At 37.6% G+C, this 18,405-nt stretch overlaps 1 protein-coding gene across 1 annotated transcript; it reads left to right on the top strand.

The window, feature by feature from the left end:
• Positions 1–1,703: 1,703 nt before the first annotated feature.
• On the top strand, positions 1,704–18,109 carry LOC103710664 (KH domain-containing protein At5g56140-like). The gene is made up of 7 exons (XM_008796510.4): positions 1,704–1,957; positions 7,082–7,167; positions 13,784–13,932; positions 15,610–15,729; positions 15,817–15,933; positions 17,116–17,259; positions 17,389–18,109. Exons 1-7 carry the CDS (start codon positions 1,854–1,856, stop codon positions 17,533–17,535), a joined length of 867 nt encoding a protein of 288 aa, XP_008794732.2. The 5' UTR covers positions 1,704–1,853; the 3' UTR covers positions 17,536–18,109.
• Positions 18,110–18,405: the final 296 nt, after the last annotated feature.

Below are 18,405 nucleotides of genomic sequence, written 5' to 3'. Positions count from 1 at the left end.
CACGTTCGCCGAGGCTTGGCTTACTATTGAATTTGGGTGTTTTAACTCTATGCGTTGGGTGATCCACTTTTTTCCCCATCAAATAGAGCCATCAACAAGTCTTCCATATCAATATAACAAATTAATTAACTCAAAATTCTACTATCATATATGATTACAATTTGTGAAGTCCTGTTGCCGACATGATGAAGCCTTTTACTTTAAAGTTTCAAGGCACTCAATATGGCATAAAAAAAGAAAAATAAAAAAACTAACAAAGGTGCTTCCCTTTTTATGCAAATGTAGAGAGACAAACACAGAGGCATCGTATATGTCGAAGAGGGCATCGTTGCCACCACGAAAAATAAACAAATTTACTGAAAAACATTACAAAAATGTTTGTTTGAACAAGATTTTAGCATATATAAAATTCTTTTATATTTTGAACTTACAATTGATCAATTTTGATATTCTACATCCCAAGAATTACATGGTATTACTTTGGCCAATAATATTATATTACCTTGGTTAATATCTAAAATGCCAAAAAAAAAAAACTTTAAGAACATATATTTACTATGGGATCTTATTTGTTTGATAACTACTTTTGCTTCTGAGATGAACAATTTTCATTTATTACCCATTGACTATCAATTACTTTGAGGTGTCTATATGTTATTTGATCACTCAGTAGTCATAGAATTATCATCAAAGATATTGGTGTAATAGCCACCAAGGTAGTAGCCTGGTGGTAAGGGGGCGATAATTCCGCCCAAGTTGCCCGGGTTCGAAACGCACGGGCGTCGATTAAATTAGGGGACCGGATGCCCCACGCTCGGCTGGCTTGTTGGCGGTTATGCTTTCCTTCCACTTGTACCAAGGTGGCACTGGGGTGACGTACCCACACGTGAGGCGGTGAACCCAGTGGGGTGAGCCCACGGGTCGGGGAAGGCACGCGAAACCTGCGACCTGTATCGAACATTCCCTAGTGGAAGGGGGGCTCAGTAATGGGGCTGCTACGCGGGTGGGCTGGTCCCTCCCCCTCCCCTCCTATAGTTTCAGCAAAAAAAAAAAAAAAAAAAAAGATATTGGTGTAATATAAAAGGGACAATAATAATGATTGGAATAAGAGGGTTGTAGGGATAATACTAGTGAAAAGGATTTGAAAGGAGTGATCATGACCGGCATGGGTCCAAACAAATTGACCGTAATAATGTACTTTAAAAGGATATTAATGCTTTGCAAGTTTGGTAACTAAAGGATTAATTGAATGGTAATGATGACTGTGTTTTTGAAATTTTTTGTTGCAGATAGGTTTAATAGAGAGAGGACCAATGCTCATTGTTAATCCTAAAGATGGCACAGGCTTGTAAAGAGAGCAATAATAATAAATAGATAGCTCTAATTATAGGCTAACTTTCGGAAAACATTACAAACTATGAGGAGAAAAAAAAAAAAATGTTATTGTAAATCTAATTTTTAGAAAATGATAAAATTATTTTTTGATTTTTTTTAATTCTAAGGATTTTCTTATGGATTTTTTCACAGGCAAATAGTTTTTTGTGAAAATATAAAAAACTTTTAGGTATTTGCTTACGAAAATGCAAAATTTTACTTTCACCCCTTTTTTCACAAACATGGTGAAGTGAATGGTAGGCCTTGCGCTCTTCTCCCTCTCCTCCTCACCTCCCCCATATAAATATATCCTTCTTCCCCTAACACCGCCCCCACTCCCCCTCCCCCCCCTTTCACCAGCCCCTCTTCCTCTGTTTCTACCAGCCACCGGGGGGTGCTCTTGGGTCCCCGAGATCTCGCCGGAATTCTCCTGTGATCGCCGCAAACTGCCGGCATCCGGCGTCGATCTCGCCGGAACCATGGCTTCCGGCAGATACATGGCCTGCTCTCCCTCTACGGCCCCCCACTCCCCTCACATCACCGGCATGCGCTCCATCACCAGCGCGTTCGTCGAACAGCAGAGGTAGGGCTCTTCCTTCATCCTAAAACCCCGAGTTTTGGTTTGGAACGAAAAAGCTCCGATCTTGTGCTCTCACCCTCTAATCTTTCTTGTCGTTTCGTTTATTTTGCGAATAGATCTATAGACTTGTTCCTTAAGCAGATGCTGCTTGCTATGAGGTTCTTGTTATTAAAAGTTCGATCTTGTTGTGATCTACGCATGTTATCGTGTTTTGAAAATTGAGTTTTCGGTTTTCTGGTTCTGTTGCATTTGTTGATGCAAAGTGATCGCAGATTGCAGGCGAATTTTTTTGCAGTTGTTTCGTGATTATTAGTCTTGGATCACTGCTATTTTTTATTGCATTTAACTGCGTTTCTCCATATGCATGTGTTTTTTAGTTATCGAATGAAAAGATAGATGGTTCCGGTGAGCTATGCTATGTGCTCTGTAAATTGAAAACACTTGGAATGGAAGATGAGTACTTGTGTTTCAAGCTCTGGAACAGTCTATTAGCAAGATTTGATTTTTATGGTTTCTTATGCGAGATTCACCGGTTTAATGCTTTTCTTTTACCACATTTAGTACTTCTGATTGATATGAAATCTTCGCCTGGATGGCTTCTTTGGTATTGGTACCTTTTTTTTCTCTTCGTTTTCTAATATGTGTATGTGCTTTTCAAGGATCTAACTCTTCCGGACCTTGTGATCATTTTTGAGTTTTTAAGTCTTTTGTGATTATTTCATAAATAGTTTTATATTTATGAGCTCCTCTTCTTATGTTAATTATGGCTAGACCCATGAGTTAATCTTCCAGCCACAGTAAAGTAAAATACCTTTAAGATCTACTGTTGTACATAACGTCAGATTCTTATGAAGTTGTGTTGGGCATCATGAAGAAGCCTTTCATTGTGAAGCCATCAATCACTTTACATGGCAGATGGAAAAGAGAAATCGACACACTCTGCGTTTTGTGCGTGCACTTTTATTATTACATAAGTCTTGCATCTGTGGTTTTACTTGCATATATCATGTATGTACATATTTTAATTATCTAATAGAGTGATAGATGGTTCTGATGGGTTTTAGAACTGAACTTCTGGTCTTTTGGAGCTTTAGAACAGTTTATCAGCAGTCTTTGATTCTTATTCTTTCTTGTGCAAGATTCACTAGCTTTATATGCATTTCTTTTGCAAGATTTAACACTTCTGATTGTAATGAACTTTGACTCAGATGGCTTCTTTGGTGTCGATAAATTATTTTTTCTTTCTAATTGTGATTTTCATGGATATAAGTTTTGGGGATTTCATGAGCATTTTGAGTTTTTAAATCCTTTTCATCCCTTAGTTAAACAATTTTATAATTTTGATCGCCTCGTCTTGTCTTAATTATGGCTAGACCCTTGAGTTAATCTTCAAAGCTGGTAAAGTGAAATACTTTTAAGATCTACCTTTTATATATAGCAACTTCTTGTGGAGTCATGTCTGGCATCACGAAGAATGCTTTGTGATGCCACGAGTCACTTTACATGGCAGAAGAAACATAGAAACCGATAAACATGCCCACTTTTTGTTTACGCACTTTTATATTTTTTTAATAATATCTAAATAGAAATAGATCCAAAAATTTACATATCGGTGCATATTGGTCTATATTGGCCATACCAATGTACATAGTAGCCATATTGGATCATATCAATAAGGTTTCAGTATCCGTAGAAGGGTCTTATTAGTGCCATACTGACACATGGTGTTTCACCTCCATTTTCTTGTTCTAGCACAAGGAGGCTTATTGTGTATCAGTATGGCATGGCACTGTACTCGTCTATACCATGCGACTAAGGTACTGATATGTGTGGCGGTATCGGTACTTCAATCCTTGGATATATCTGATGCCAGAGAATCTAATGAAGAGAGGGGTCGAATTTGGTATTTTTTCATGCTTATTAGTCTTTTAACAGTGCTTTCTTCCTTAACTTTAATTGTGTATCTCATACATGTACATATTTTATCTATCTAATAGAATGATAGATGATTTTGGTGAGTTATAGTTTGGAATACTTGGTTTACGAGCTGTCAAGGCTTTGGAATAGTTTATTAGCAATGTTTGATTTTTGCTTTCTTGTTTGAAATTCAATAGTTTTATTCTTTTGCCTCAAGATTTAATACATCTGAATTAAATGAATTTTAGCTATTTGGTGTCGACAAATTATCTTTTCTTTTCTGATGTGCATGATACTCAAGGATCCAAGTATTCTGGATATTCTGAGCATGTTTGAGTTTTTAAGTCATATATTTGTTAAATATGACTATATTCCTTATACCCCTAGTATTAATTACTGCTAGAACCCTGAGTTAATTTTCCAAGCCAGTGAAGTAAAATACTTTTAAGGTGTACTTTATATATAAGAAAATTCCTTGTAAAGTTATTTTGGATCATGAAGAAGCCTTTCATTATAAAGTTACAAGTCACTTTATATTGCGGAATAAAATAGAATGGATAAATTCATTCCACTTTTTATGAATGCTTTCTTACCTTTTCATATAATTAATATTTTAAAATGTGGTGCATGAGGCCACATTTGCGGATGTGGTCCTGGACCGCACCACATTGCCTATATGCATTTATGTATGCAGTCAAACTGCATATGGACCTAAAAGACCAGCCACTTACTATTGTACGGCAATGTATGTGGCTCAGTTAGCATTGTGCAACTACATATGTGGCCCAAGCACCATGTAATAAATGCTAATTTTTAGTTGTTATTGTTAATAATATTGAAATTATTTATCTAAAAATATTATTATAATTATTATTGTTTTATTATACTTAATGTATTTTATATAGTTAAGAAAACTAACCACATAGATGTTTGCATACGCAGCCCGTATACTGCATACGCCTATGCAGTCTCTTGACACCTGCATACTACAGCTGCATTTTAGAACACGCCGTAATATATATATATATTGCTCTAGTGCATCTGCCAAAGAGGGCTTTTTATTAGTTTCAAAAAATACTTCCTCCAAGAAAGAAACTAATTTATTTTAAAATTACATTTTATTCACAATGTTTAACATATAAATTCCTTGTTGACTTTGAAGTTATGAATATTTTCTTTAGTTGCTATTTGATGAGGCAAGGACACCTTGACATTACTTAAAGGTTGAAAACTAAAATACAAGAAAACTTTAAAATTTTAAATTACAACATCGTTGTGAGGCATAATTCATTCAATAACTACTTTGCTCTTGGGCTGAACAACTTTTCTTTGATCATTAAACAACAATCAATGATCTTAGGGAGCCTATCAGTTATTCGATCACTTGTATGGGCAAATGGTTTGTGGTGGAACTATCAATCCATTCCTACATTCATCATATGATGTTGCAGAAGGATTGTCAATGGTATTTCTAGGTTATAAAAGGAGTGACAATGATGGTTGGAACCAAATGGTTATGGGGTAAGTGTTGGCGGATGGTTCTAAAAGAGTAGAGTTATTTCTTCATGTGAGTCCAGAAGAGTTGATAGCAAGATGAAATTTAAAGAAGTGATAACCTGTTATATAGGTGTTCAATGGTAGTATGCAGGGTTTCGTTGAGGGTTGGAGATCTGTATGTGTTAATATTCGGGTGGCAGCATCTAAAGGGAAAGGACTTGGCCATTATTGATTTCTAAATCTGGAGAGACCCCAATAATTGGTAGATGTTGTCTCTAAACATGGTAATATGAAGAAACCTTACAATGTTAAAGAAAAAAACTACCAGATTTTGAATAGGCATAACATCCTAAATGGGGAGGTAGAGGGGATGTAGTTGCTAACTACAACAAGGACTATGGGAGATATAAGTGGGTTCGATGGTTAGAACTTGGTGATCGCTGCATCAATTGTGACAACAGAAGAAACTAGCACCATGAAGATGGGTGAAGATGAATGCATAGATAAGAATGATAATATCAGCAATTCACCTGCATCTATTAAACCAGCCTGTTCTTCTCATCCTGAACAGTTTTGGTGAAGTTCAAATTTTCTTTAAGCAAATATTTTTGCCTAAATCTGAAGATTGTTTTTCCTTACATAATTGAAGCTCAATTTTTCTTCTTTTGTTCCTTATACGGGCAAATTTAATTTCATGATAAATAAATTCAAGTGTTTGAGTGCAAGAAAGCCACTCTACTATTACCCCATTCTTTTACAGCATAGAAAAGTTAATGGTCCTTCACTGATTCCTTTCTCTTCTTCTTACCTACCAATGTAACTACCTCAATCTCCCTTTTTCTTACCTTTCTTCCCCCCTTTCAACAGTCTCTAAACCCAAGGAGCTCTTAGGGCACTGGGATTCTCCCCACAATCACTACTATCTGCCAGGTTCTGAAATTAATCTTGCCGGAATCATATCTTCTAGAAGGTACATGGCCACTTCCCCTCCCTGGCCACCGAACCCCACTCCCATCATACCTTGGCATGCTCTACACCAACAGTATGCGTGTCAGGTGGAAGATGGGCTGTTAAATTATTCCAAACCCCACCTTTCACTTAATACAACAGTGATCCTTGTTGTATCCTTATTAGTAGTTGTTTGCGGCAAGGTCTTCTATTAAAGTTTGAACCACGTTGTGGTCTACATATGTTAGTCCACTTCAGAAGATTTGGACACGGTTATGTTTTTATTGCATGCGCTGATGCAAAGAGATTGCAGATTTTGGGAAAATAATGATAATTCTGTCTTGCTTCCCAGGCTTGCATCACATTTTTCTTCAAATGCCTTTACTTGGTTATCTCATTTATATATATTTTAGTTACTTAATAGATCGTTCCGTCGTTACTTTTTTTTTGGTTATCACAGTAAATAGTTTGGAAGGTGAATTTCTTATGCGTCAGGGCTTGGGAGTAGTTCATTAGCAACATTAGATTTGTGCACTTTCTTGTGCAAGGTTCTCTAATTTGTTGCTTTTCCTTTATGATACTTAATACTTTTGATTTGAACTAATTTTGGATCATACAGCTTCTTTGGTGAATATTATATTTCTTTTTTCATGTGCATGTCAATTTTTGGGATCCAAATCTTGTGATATTGTGAGCTTATTAGAATAATTTAACTATCCTTTTTGTTAAAACGTACTTAAATGGGGTGGGTAAATTGCTTGGCAGGTATCTAGCAGAGTTGCTGGCAGAGCGTCAAAAGCTTGTCCCCTTTATGGCCGTACTGCCACACTGCTATTGGTTGCTGAACCAAGGTGAGTTTTTGAAAAATATAATTTTTCAACATTTATGGTTAATTGGCAAGATCTGGTAAAATGGTTGGTTTTGGTATTTGCAACTCATGACTCTCTGGCATTTTTCTTTTTTTCTGGTGTTCTGTGTTAAGCCAATCACAAGTCTCTTGTTAGGTATCCTCCACATTCTTCCCACAGCATCCTGAGTCTGATTTAATAAATTGATTTTTTTTATCATAATTGTTCTTGTCGCGTGGAAATATTCATGTTTTGTATTAAGCCAATCTGAAGTACATTATGTGACATAGATCTGAAAATTTTAAAACTTTAATTGCAGTGCAGAGAATGATACCATGTCTAATCTGTTTTCTTTATTGGATGGTGCTTTCTTGCATCTAATCATATCAGCGACCTTTACAGAATGTGGCAGAGGGATCACATATTCGGCTAATATATCTGAATGAAAAGGTCAAATAATTGAAATATCTGTAAATTCGCTCAGGGTTTATGCTTCATAAACTAGATTAATAACTCTTAGTGGAAAGAGGAGTCGATTAGAGGCTCCTGCATTTCAGGAAATTAGATATGGAGGTGTTATTTGCGTGAAAGGTAATAGATTGTTTTGGGAAGATAGCATCATTCAAAGGGTACTGCATGAACATTTTTTGCCTGGTGGACATGTGAGACTGTAATGGTTATCATGTGGTGAAATTTCTTGTTTATTGGTGCATCCTGATACACTGTCATGTGCGCTTACCTTTGATAAAAAGTAAAATGTTGTTGCATTCATGCCTGTAGGTGGGCTGTTACAAAGGCAACTTGAAACTCGACACTTTGAGATTATCAGTCATACAAAGTATACACTTAAACAGAAAGGAGATAAGTTGTTTTTATCATCACTTTGCAACATTAACTGTTCATGAGGAATTACTTGTGTCAATGGAACTGTGGCATATGATATTTGCTATTTCGGATTTCCTGTTCATGCAATTACTTTGAGGAACTCCAAGGCTTATGAAGATATGAGAAATGGTGCTGTGAAGTTTAGGTCCTTTAGTTTTATGATTTGTAAGCACCTCTCTTAATCTTTAAAAGGTAGTCCCTATCAAAACTAATGTACTGCCACATTCTGTTGCAAAATTTTGGCATTTTGGCTTCTTGCTGTGGATAGTCCTTGCAAGGACTGGTGCAGATAATAGTAAATTAGTAATCATGTGGTTCTATGGGCTATAAACGTAATTTTGTTTATCTAGGAATCTGAAGGTTAGTCATTGGTTGGGAAAAGGAAGCCAAGCCATTGATCAAGGGGTGAGTCTAAGGGAACATTCTTTGGAGGTAAAAAAACTTAGCTGGTAATCTGTATTTTCATGGGTAAATGTTTGCTAGGCAGCATTTAGATAGAAAAATAATTTACCTATATTCTTTTACACATTGAAAAGTGGCTTCGAAATCTATTACCCATGTTCTTTTACATTACTACTTTTCCTGGTAAGTTTCTAATATCTATCCATATTTTCCATGATACTCTCTATCTATATATATTATATATTTATAATAATATATAAATATTATTATATATTTATAATAATAATATATATTTATATATTATTATATATAATATAATATTTTGTATATAATATATTATATTATATATAATAGTAATATAATATAATATTAGGGTTGGAGATATTTTGGCAATAAAATAAAAAGGCTATTTTATTGGTTGATGGAAAAATGACTTTCCCACCGTCCAGGTGGGTAAGACTTCCTCCCATTTCATAGGTAAATGCTACCCATGGGAAAATAACTTACCCACTTGGACAAGTATGAGAACATGTATAAGTTGGTCAATGGAAAAGTTGACCAACTTTCCCATGATATTTACTCACCAAAGGATGGGCCCTAAAATAGAAGGCCCTAAGGGATTCAATGAGTTGGTGAAGTGGTATATAGAAAGAAGACCTATAGATGAAGAAGAGATGGAAAGTACACAGGCCAGCTATCAAGCACTCAAATGCAAGGAAAGGTGATTGAGAACAATACAAATGGGAAAACCAGATAATCATGATGATCAAAATTCAGATGGACTCATCAAATGTTTATTCAATAATCTCCAAAGTTTGAAAGAGGCAAGTGATGCTTTAAAAACATAAAAATATTCTAACATAATTAAAGAAAAACTATCAAGAGTTTGTGTGAAGGATGTAAGTACAAGAATAGGTGAAATGGCGATCTTTGACCTAAAATACAACAACGTAGCAATATAGCTCTGAATTTGTACCATAAGATGCAATTTAACTAAAACATGAAATATTTAGAAATATATGCTAGACTAGAGACTCAAGAGGGTTAAAATAACTCCCCTGATATAATCTAGAGGTAAATTTTGCTAGTGCAGTATTTGGGTTTGATCATGTAAGGAAGGAACTTGTGTGGAAATGGTGGTAGGATCTCATAAAGAAGAAATTTTGGCCCTAAAAATACCTGGAGTGGTCTTGTAATGGAGTAGTTGAATTTTGAGATCCCAACACATGACCCTAGAATATATCACATAGGAGATGACTTGTGCTTCACAATGAAAAAAAGTTCTAATATTGGATTTTATGCCCTCAGATATGTGACTTGAAGCTTCAGGGTGTGGTCCAACAAGGTTTCTGACTCTTTTTGGGATTAAACAGTTGTTTCTTGTGATAGTCAGAAGAAGCTGGTTGCAAGCATATGTCAATGAATGAGTCATCATGGCATTTCAATCCAACTTGGAGAGCTCCATAGATGGCTCTATTGCATATGGCACTTCTCTAATGGTCTGTACTAATCTAAATCTTTGATGCTGTGTAAGTAAGTTTCCCAATTCTTTGTTGGACATAAAGCTAGGGCAACCCGGTGCAAATGGCTCACCCTCTGCTGGGTTTGAGGAGGTTCAAATATACATGACCTTACCCCCATGTGCAGAGAGGTTGTTTCCTTGTTTCGAACTTTTGATAACCATATCACAATGAAGCTTCCTTACCACTGCACTAAGGCTCACCTCGTTGGAAATAAAAGCCAATGGATGCATATATAGATGAGTCTCATCCAAAGATAGATTACCCTGTGATTGGCTGAAGTAGATGCATGCATCCAATAAGGTAGGTATGAGGTGACTATGGAGGTAGGGAAGATTATAGAAGGGGGTTGTGAGGAGACATATGGACGGGGAGAATAAAGGAAGAGGTTGGTAGAGAGGATATAATGTCCAAGGAGTAAACAGTAAAGTGAAAGGGATGTTAAAGAGCAAGAAGGGGTATACATCATGCATTGATTAGATTCTAGGAAGAAAGCAATCTCTCTCTCTCTTCTCTCTCTCTCTCCCCCCCATTTCTTGTGTCGCGCGTGCACGAATATGTTCCTTAAAACATGTGGGCAAGGAAGGGGAAGGGTGAAGAGCTACGAGGAGGTGGAGAGAGAAGGTAAGGTAGGGATTTTCTTTTCTTTACATATAGAGTTTAATGGATTGTGTAACCTTCCTTGCTTCTAGTTGTATGCATCTTCAAATAAGTAGCAAGGCAGTAACCATAGTTACATCCTTAGAGAACTAAAGAAACAGAAGTTCAGAGCTTTCTTCAAACAATGGCCTGCAATTAGATTCTGCAGTGGTATCTAGTGAAAGTACCATTTTGTGTATATTAGACATTGATGAGATGGTCACATCTAGCAGCAAGTATATTGGCAGGATGTATACATCTCATGCTTTACTTCTTTGAAGTTGATGATAAGGGCCTTGGAAGCCATTGAGGAGTTCTAATATCAAGAGCAAGGTTTTAAGTACTGCCTGTGCCAACTGGTATGAGGTGTACTGGTATTGATACGATACTAAACTCGGTATGTACCCATACTAACACATAATATAGGTGTTGTGCTGACTTCAGTTGTGTACCATGTGTTGATATGTGGATGTGTTGTACCAGTAAGGTTTTGGTGACCTGATATTGAAGCATTGATCAAGAGCAGGCATCAGAGAGATTGCAAATATGCAATATACTATTTTTGTAGGAAATAGCCTAATTTTCACGATTGCCATAGGAACATCATCTTCTCTTGTACAATATGTGAATGCTGGCATCATAAAATTACTATTGTATGAAAGTGATACAAATATGTACATCAGTGTTACTAATAGTGCATTGTTCTGCTGCAGTAATATACTACTTGTCTGGGCAATAGCCTGATATAAACAATTGCCATTAGGAATATTATCCTCTCTGATATAATATATGAATGTTAGAATCATAAAACTATTCATATATGAAAATAATGCAAAGATATATATTAGTATTTCTAACAATGCATTACTCTGCTATACTGATATTCTGTAACTATCAAGATCTTCAACTTACTCTAATAAATATGCTATCTCTAGCAATGTGTCATTCTGCTGTACTGATATTCTCTGGCTACAAATTTAATTTAATGTTTTCCTGCAAAAGCTTATAAGGTAAAGGCAGTTCAGCCTGATTTTCTTTATACGGTTTCCCTGTTAACTCTGTGTTTAAGATAATACTTTAATACATGTAACTTTAATACTCCATCCATTGCATATAAGAATTAACATTGCTAACATGCAAGTAGGGCTGGAAGTGGGCCGGGCTGGGCTGGGCCAAACCCCTACCCAAGCCCGGCCCGAAATTTTTTTCCGGGCTTCGGGCCGGGCCCAGGCCCGAAAAATCTTAAAGGAACCAGGCCCGAGCCCGGCCCGAGCCCGTTTGGGCCAGCCCGGCCCGTTTCTCAAGTGCTTGCGGGATGAGGAAGAGAAAATAAATCGAAACACAAAAACTGAAAACAAATTGCGACAAGGAAATTGATCGTTTAGTCATCATGCCCTAAATGAACGCTAGAAACCCTAGAATCTAATTGATGAAACGACGAAGTGGAAAATAGGGAGAGGCGGCGAAGATAGCGACCTGGACTTCCTCGAAGGACCAGCGATTGAAGAGCTTCACCTCCTGTTCAACCGCAATGAGCGCCACCGAGTGGAGCTCGCGAGGGCAAATGGAGATCGGACGAGGGAAGCAAAGGAAGGGGAGCGCAGCGGCCGAGAACGCCCGTAGTAGCTCGATGCTTAGAGGGGAGGGCTACCGAGTTTTATAGTCGGCAACTTGGGGTCTATTTTCGATGGAGGGGTGTGACCGCATCATCGGAGGTTAGGGTTTTTGCTGGGGTTGAAACCGGGCAGGGTAGGAACCAGGCCCGAGCTCCACGCGGACCACGCCTCGTCACCTCCACCGCTCGTCCGCTCCGCCCTCCGCGGCTCCGCGCCTCCGCCTCTGCAAATGGGGTGAATCGGGTGATACTCGTGATAGGCTGATAGCCGATAGGGGCAACGGGACTCGGTCACTCGGGGCAACTGGGCAAGTCACTTCATTCGGGCCTGCGAGTCGGGCTGGCAGCGCGCTCGGGCTTGGACGGGCCCGGGCCGGGCCAATGAAATACCCGAGCCCGGCCCGAAATAGATATGGGCTTACTCATTCAGCCCGAGCCCGGCCCGAAATGCTTACTCATTCAGCCCGAGCCCGGCCCGCGGACCGACCCGATGGGCTTCGGGCCGGCCCGAGCCCACTTCCAGCCCTACATGCAAGTGCATATTGCTCCAGTATGAGTGCATCATATTCAGCTGCAACTTTTGAGATGCAGATTACAAAGCACTAAAAAACTGCACTAATGAGATTCATACGTGACATGGTGGTGAGGTTACTTATCTAATGGTGAAAGGAATTGGGAACTTTTGTTTTTTTGGATATTACTGGACTTATTAAATTTATTTAATTGGGAATAGCAAAAAACTGATTTTTGCATGTTTACTGCAACTGTAGGCGTTGGCATTTTTTTTTCAAAATCTAGTTGTTTAAAAAACTCAATTCAGAAGGATTTTATAATGTTACTTATTTTACTTATTGTTGCCACGGTTGCTACATCTAGATTTTTGCCATCAAAAGTCATTCAATGTCCAATTCTGTCACCCTGAAGTGTAAACTATAGGTATAGGTTGTCTGATTTTTTTAATTTATATGAATAAATAGATTTGTTTTGTAAATTCTGGAGAGTGCAAATTGGTGCTTTTGCCTCCCAAATGCTGAATTTTCCTAAAGTTTTTTGTGCCTTATTCATTTACTTTTAGACAGTCATGATTGTGATAATAGGACAAAGAATGTTCTTCTATGTCATAGCGTAAGGTTGGTATGCATTGTACTATCTAGTTCATTATATATCAGATTGTTTTATTTTGCAATGAGACTGAAATGTCTTGGTTGTGCTGCTCTTTTATGTAATTTAAAGGTAACAGTTATGATATTAGTTAATATAGTGTATTTTTCCCATGCAACAATTAAAGCCCTTCCATTTTTTGATGGTAGTATTACATATATCTATATACATAAGATCTCCTTAACCTATCAGATTGCTAATAAGCAAATTATGAGCTTTTGTCATACTAGTTTTTTTTTCTCCTTTTTCGAAATTACAATTGCTGTATTTAGACTGATATAGTACTGATTTTTGGGCACCCAGTTAGTTGACCCATGCCTGTCCATTTACTGCTAACTAATTTCTTAAGAAAAGCTAACTGGTGCATCTTATGCTTGGAATTGAAATTGTTGGGCAGAAATTATGCGTGTAACCACACTGTTGGGGAATGCCTCTCTTTTAGATCAAACTGGGCTTGAACATGGTAGCCCGCTGACCACCGGAGGATTATTTTCGAATGGAGGAGCGGCTGATATGAATGGGTGGGCATCATCATTTCAACCAGAAGTACGGATACTAACCATTAACATAACTCTCTTTTGCATCTAATTTACTGTTCACCAGAAGCGTTTCTGACATAATTTCTTGCAATTCATGCTAACCTGATTAACTGTCCTGATTGAGTGGCTGCATTCTTAGCATATTCAGTTTGCTGACTTCTATTGTCTTGTATATGTTCCTTGATACAGTTTCTTACATTCATTTGAACTTGAAAGTAATTGGACTAACTACTACGCATGATCCTATGTAATAGACTATTGTTTCTGTGCCTGGTTTTGTGACATTAACATTTTGAACCAGTGAGTCTGTGTGACCTGGTGTTTAACTTATTTACCCTTCACCAGTTCACCTCTTTTCTTCTGTTATATTCTCAAACTTATAATGATTTATAATGACTTAGTGCTGCTCATAAGAATTGTATCCCTTAATTTTAGGTTTGGTAACCCATGAATTGCAGCAACATATATGATTTTTTTCTGCATTTCTGTAGTAGCATCAAGTTTTGTCTTCTTAATGGTATTGTGGTAACTGATTGATTCTTTTTGCCTTCATTATTGTAACAACCCAGGATCTCATCCAAAAAGGTTAGTCGAAAGGTTTTTTTTTTTGTTTCTTAGTCCTATATAAATATCGAAGATCTTCTCGACAAATAACTGATGTGGAACTAAACACACGCCCGCACGGATCCTCACATACTCGCCCCGTTCAAGCTTTGACGTCCTTGTCAGGCTAAGGATTCAGATCCATTCAAATCTAGTCACAAGCACCATGATTGGCCCGTGGTCAGCTTCTATAAACCCATGCTGCAGTGTCTCCTAGTCCACACAGGTTATGGGTCGGGTTTGCTTTGATATCATTTGTAGCAACTCAGGACCTTGCCCAAAAAGGCTAGCCGGAAGATATTTTTTTGGTTCCTTAGTCCTGTATAAGTACCCAAGATTTTCTCGGCGACTAACTGATGTAGGACTAAACACACTCTTGCACATGCCTTTACATACTCTCTCCGTTCAAGCCCTAATATTCTCGTCATGCTAAGGGTTCAAAACCATTCAAATCCAATTACAAGCACCACGATCGTCTCGTGGTCAGCCTTTATGAACCCGTGCTGCAGTGTCCTCTAGTTCACATATGCTATGGGCCGAGTTCGCTCTAATACCATTTGTAACAACCCAAGACCTCATCAAAAAGGTTATCCGGAAAGTATTTTTTTTCCGATTCCTTAGTCTTCTATAAATGTCCAAGATCTCCTCAGCGAATAACCGATGTAGGACTAAACATGCCCGCACGGATCCTTACAATTATGATAACTAAGTAGCAGCTATTTTTGGTCTTTCCTCTTAGTCCTTTTATAGGGTGACCCTGGAACCTTACCATGTTTATTCTAGAAGCAGAATGCTTCTGAAACATCTGACTGCACCCATGAGTCTTTCTTTCTTATACACCTTTTTTAATATGCTTCGTGAATGCGAAGTTTTCTTCTTTTCATCTGATTTTAAACTGTCTTTTTAGTGTTAATAATAATGTGTAGTTATATGTTTTTTACATGGATATCCAATACTTGCATTCAATATTTTAGAAGCCAAATCATATGTGAAGGACACATCCTTATATCAATATATACTCCTTTCAAATGTTTTTGTTGCTCATTGTAGCTTCTCATGTAACATCTTTATTAAATTGCAGAGGTTAGGGTTGTTACAGCCTTCATCAGCACATGGCTGGCTTGGACAGCAAGGCAGCTCCTCAGGTCTCATTGTCAAAAAAACTATCAGGGTTGATATTCCTATGGACAAATACCCAAATGTATGCAACAATCTTCTCCTTTTCTGTTATTTTTACTTTTGATTATGTTTGAAGGCATTCATGAGATTCTTTTAAATTGTTCTACAGTACAACTTTGTCGGGCGGCTCCTTGGTCCTAGAGGAAATTCTCTCAAGCGAATGGAAGCAAGTACTGAATGTCGTGTCCTAATTAGAGGACGGGGTAGCATCAAAGATCCTGCGCGAGTAAGAATTATGCTTTGATCATTACTGTCTTTAGATACATGCATCATTATTAATCTTAGCGTGCATCTACTACGTAAAACAACCATAACTAGAATAGTGGAGGAAGTTGATGCAAGAAAACAAGAGTAAATTATATTGGCCATTTATGTCTAGAAGGTCTGGGCAGATCAGAAACATTCAGTTAGAAATTACACTACATTGCTGAAAAGTTAATGTGAATGCTAAATGGCAAATCTATTAATCAGACTCAAAATGTGATGCCATGTCTTGCAATTTGATTATTTCCTAAATTAGTGTTTATGGATAGGGAAGTGTTTGTTTGAGTTCTAAGATGCTTCTGAAGCAAAATTTTCAGATGCCACAGTTCCTAGAGAAACAGATGGTTGGTCAGTTCATTTACAACAATCTAATTTGATCATGCAACATTAATTCACATTTAACAAAGGGGACACCTGAGTAATTATAATTGGATTACTCCTTGCTATATGTTTGTTTTTATTTCTGTAGGCCCTCCGTGACCTTGTTGGTTGTGGGCATATAGTTGTTGAGAGAAGGATTGTAAAAATTTAGAGTTCGATGATCTACATATGAGATCAGGATAACAATACTGTTCACAACATCTATATGTTGATGCTATATAAGAAAAGGAATACTTCAGGTTTTAAGTTTGTACTTGTATCTTTGTCCATACCTACACCTTGAAATTAGATGGCACACTGTTTGGTTATCCTACCAGTGAAGCTATGAAAGCTCAGCATTGTGATGATGGTTTATAATGAAAAACAGGTCATTCATTTTTTTAAGAGTTTGTGAGATGTGGACTTCAGGGAATCCTAGTTTAATGATATTGCTTAACTACAAAAATTTTATTACTTATGTTTTTTCTAATCTGCTCATGTTTTGGGCTTTATGCCCGGCTTTTTATATGTGACTGCAGTACAATGAAGAGTTCTGTCTTTACTAGTAACAACAATAGAGTTTTTACAAGGGAAAAAGGCAAATGGCTAGAGAAAAAATGAAATGGATAATTGTTATTCTGCCTCTTGAAATGATTTTGGTTTATTCATGCTCACAACACTCTTTGCTTGACAAATTTTTTACGTGCCTTATCCTCAATACAAGAGGTGTTACTTATCCTACTTTTATTGGCACAACCAGTTCTCATGTATCATTAATTTGCAGGAGGAAACAATGAGAGGAAAGCCAGGATATGAACATCTGAATGAGCCCCTTCACATACTCATAGAAGCTGAGTTGCCCGTTGAAATTGTTGATGCTCGCTTGATGCAAGCTCGTGACATTCTTGAAGAGCTGCTGAAGCCTGTGGTATTGCTTCCTTTCCCTGCATCCAAAACCTAATTCTTGCTTTCCTCATCCACTAAGTTTTTAGTTACCAGAAGTTCAATTTTATCATGTCCATCACACAATCCTCCTTTTTCTTTTCTCTGAATACAGGATGAATCGCTAGATTTCTTCAAAAAGCAGCAGCTTAGAGAGCTTGCTATGCTCAATGGAACACTTCGTGAAGATGTTCCGCAATCACCTTCCGTATCTCCCTTCCACAACAGCCTCAGCATGAAGAGAGCCAAGACAAGGGTGTAGATTGAGATTGTCGTCTTGCTGCCCCTCTTTCTGGGGGCCATCTTTGTCTGCCATGTTACTGCCAAATCTCCATGAAGGGTTGCAACGTCAAATCCATGCTCCCATTAACAAGATGTGCAATGGGACAAGGCATGCTCTAACTTGGGTTCTGTCTGAAGTTCGTGTTCCTGCTACTGAGGGTTTGTTGGATATATTGGGATATAGATGGCAAACCATTTCGGGTTGTGGAGTCTGCCTATGTATGTGCCTTACTAAGTGAAGAACAAAACCTTGTGATCTTAATCCAGAGTTATATGCTTGCATTTTACAGTTTGATACCATTGTGGGGGTTGTATAGAAAAAACCGGTCGGGTTTGTGTATAAAACTGTGAGACAGTAGTTCATAGTCCCCTAAAGCAGGTCTGGGTAGTTGAGCGTCCTCAATAAGAGTTCTAAATCTTATTTATGACCTTGGTGATTAAATTCTTTGATTATGTGGATGGTGATAGTTCCTGTGGTTTCCTGGTGCATGTATCTGAATGCAGCTTATTCAAGCTGCAAAAATAGCTAGTAAAGGAAGATAGCCTACTGGGTATAGCTTTGCCTTTGATGCCTGGTAGAAACATGGATGGAATACCGTTGAAATTACATGATAGGATGTTGACTCGAGTGATGCATATTTGTTTACATAAAATTCTGCACTGTAATGCCATGTGTTAGGGAGGCTATGCCTTAACCTGTGGCTTTGTTTCTTTGATCGGTGTCTTACGTCTGCTTCTTATTCTTTTTCAAGGTGTGCGTGCGCATGCATGCATTTGCTTGTTGCACATTGGTGTTTTCTTTTATGGTGATTACTCAAAGAAGCACTGTATTTATTTTTAATGTTATTAA

Source organism: Phoenix dactylifera, chromosome 1 (genome assembly GCF_009389715.1).
Source record: "Phoenix dactylifera cultivar Barhee BC4 chromosome 1, palm_55x_up_171113_PBpolish2nd_filt_p, whole genome shotgun sequence".
Taxonomy (NCBI): domain Eukaryota; kingdom Viridiplantae; phylum Streptophyta; class Magnoliopsida; order Arecales; family Arecaceae; genus Phoenix; species Phoenix dactylifera.
This window is presented reverse-complemented; position numbering and strand designations above follow the sequence as displayed.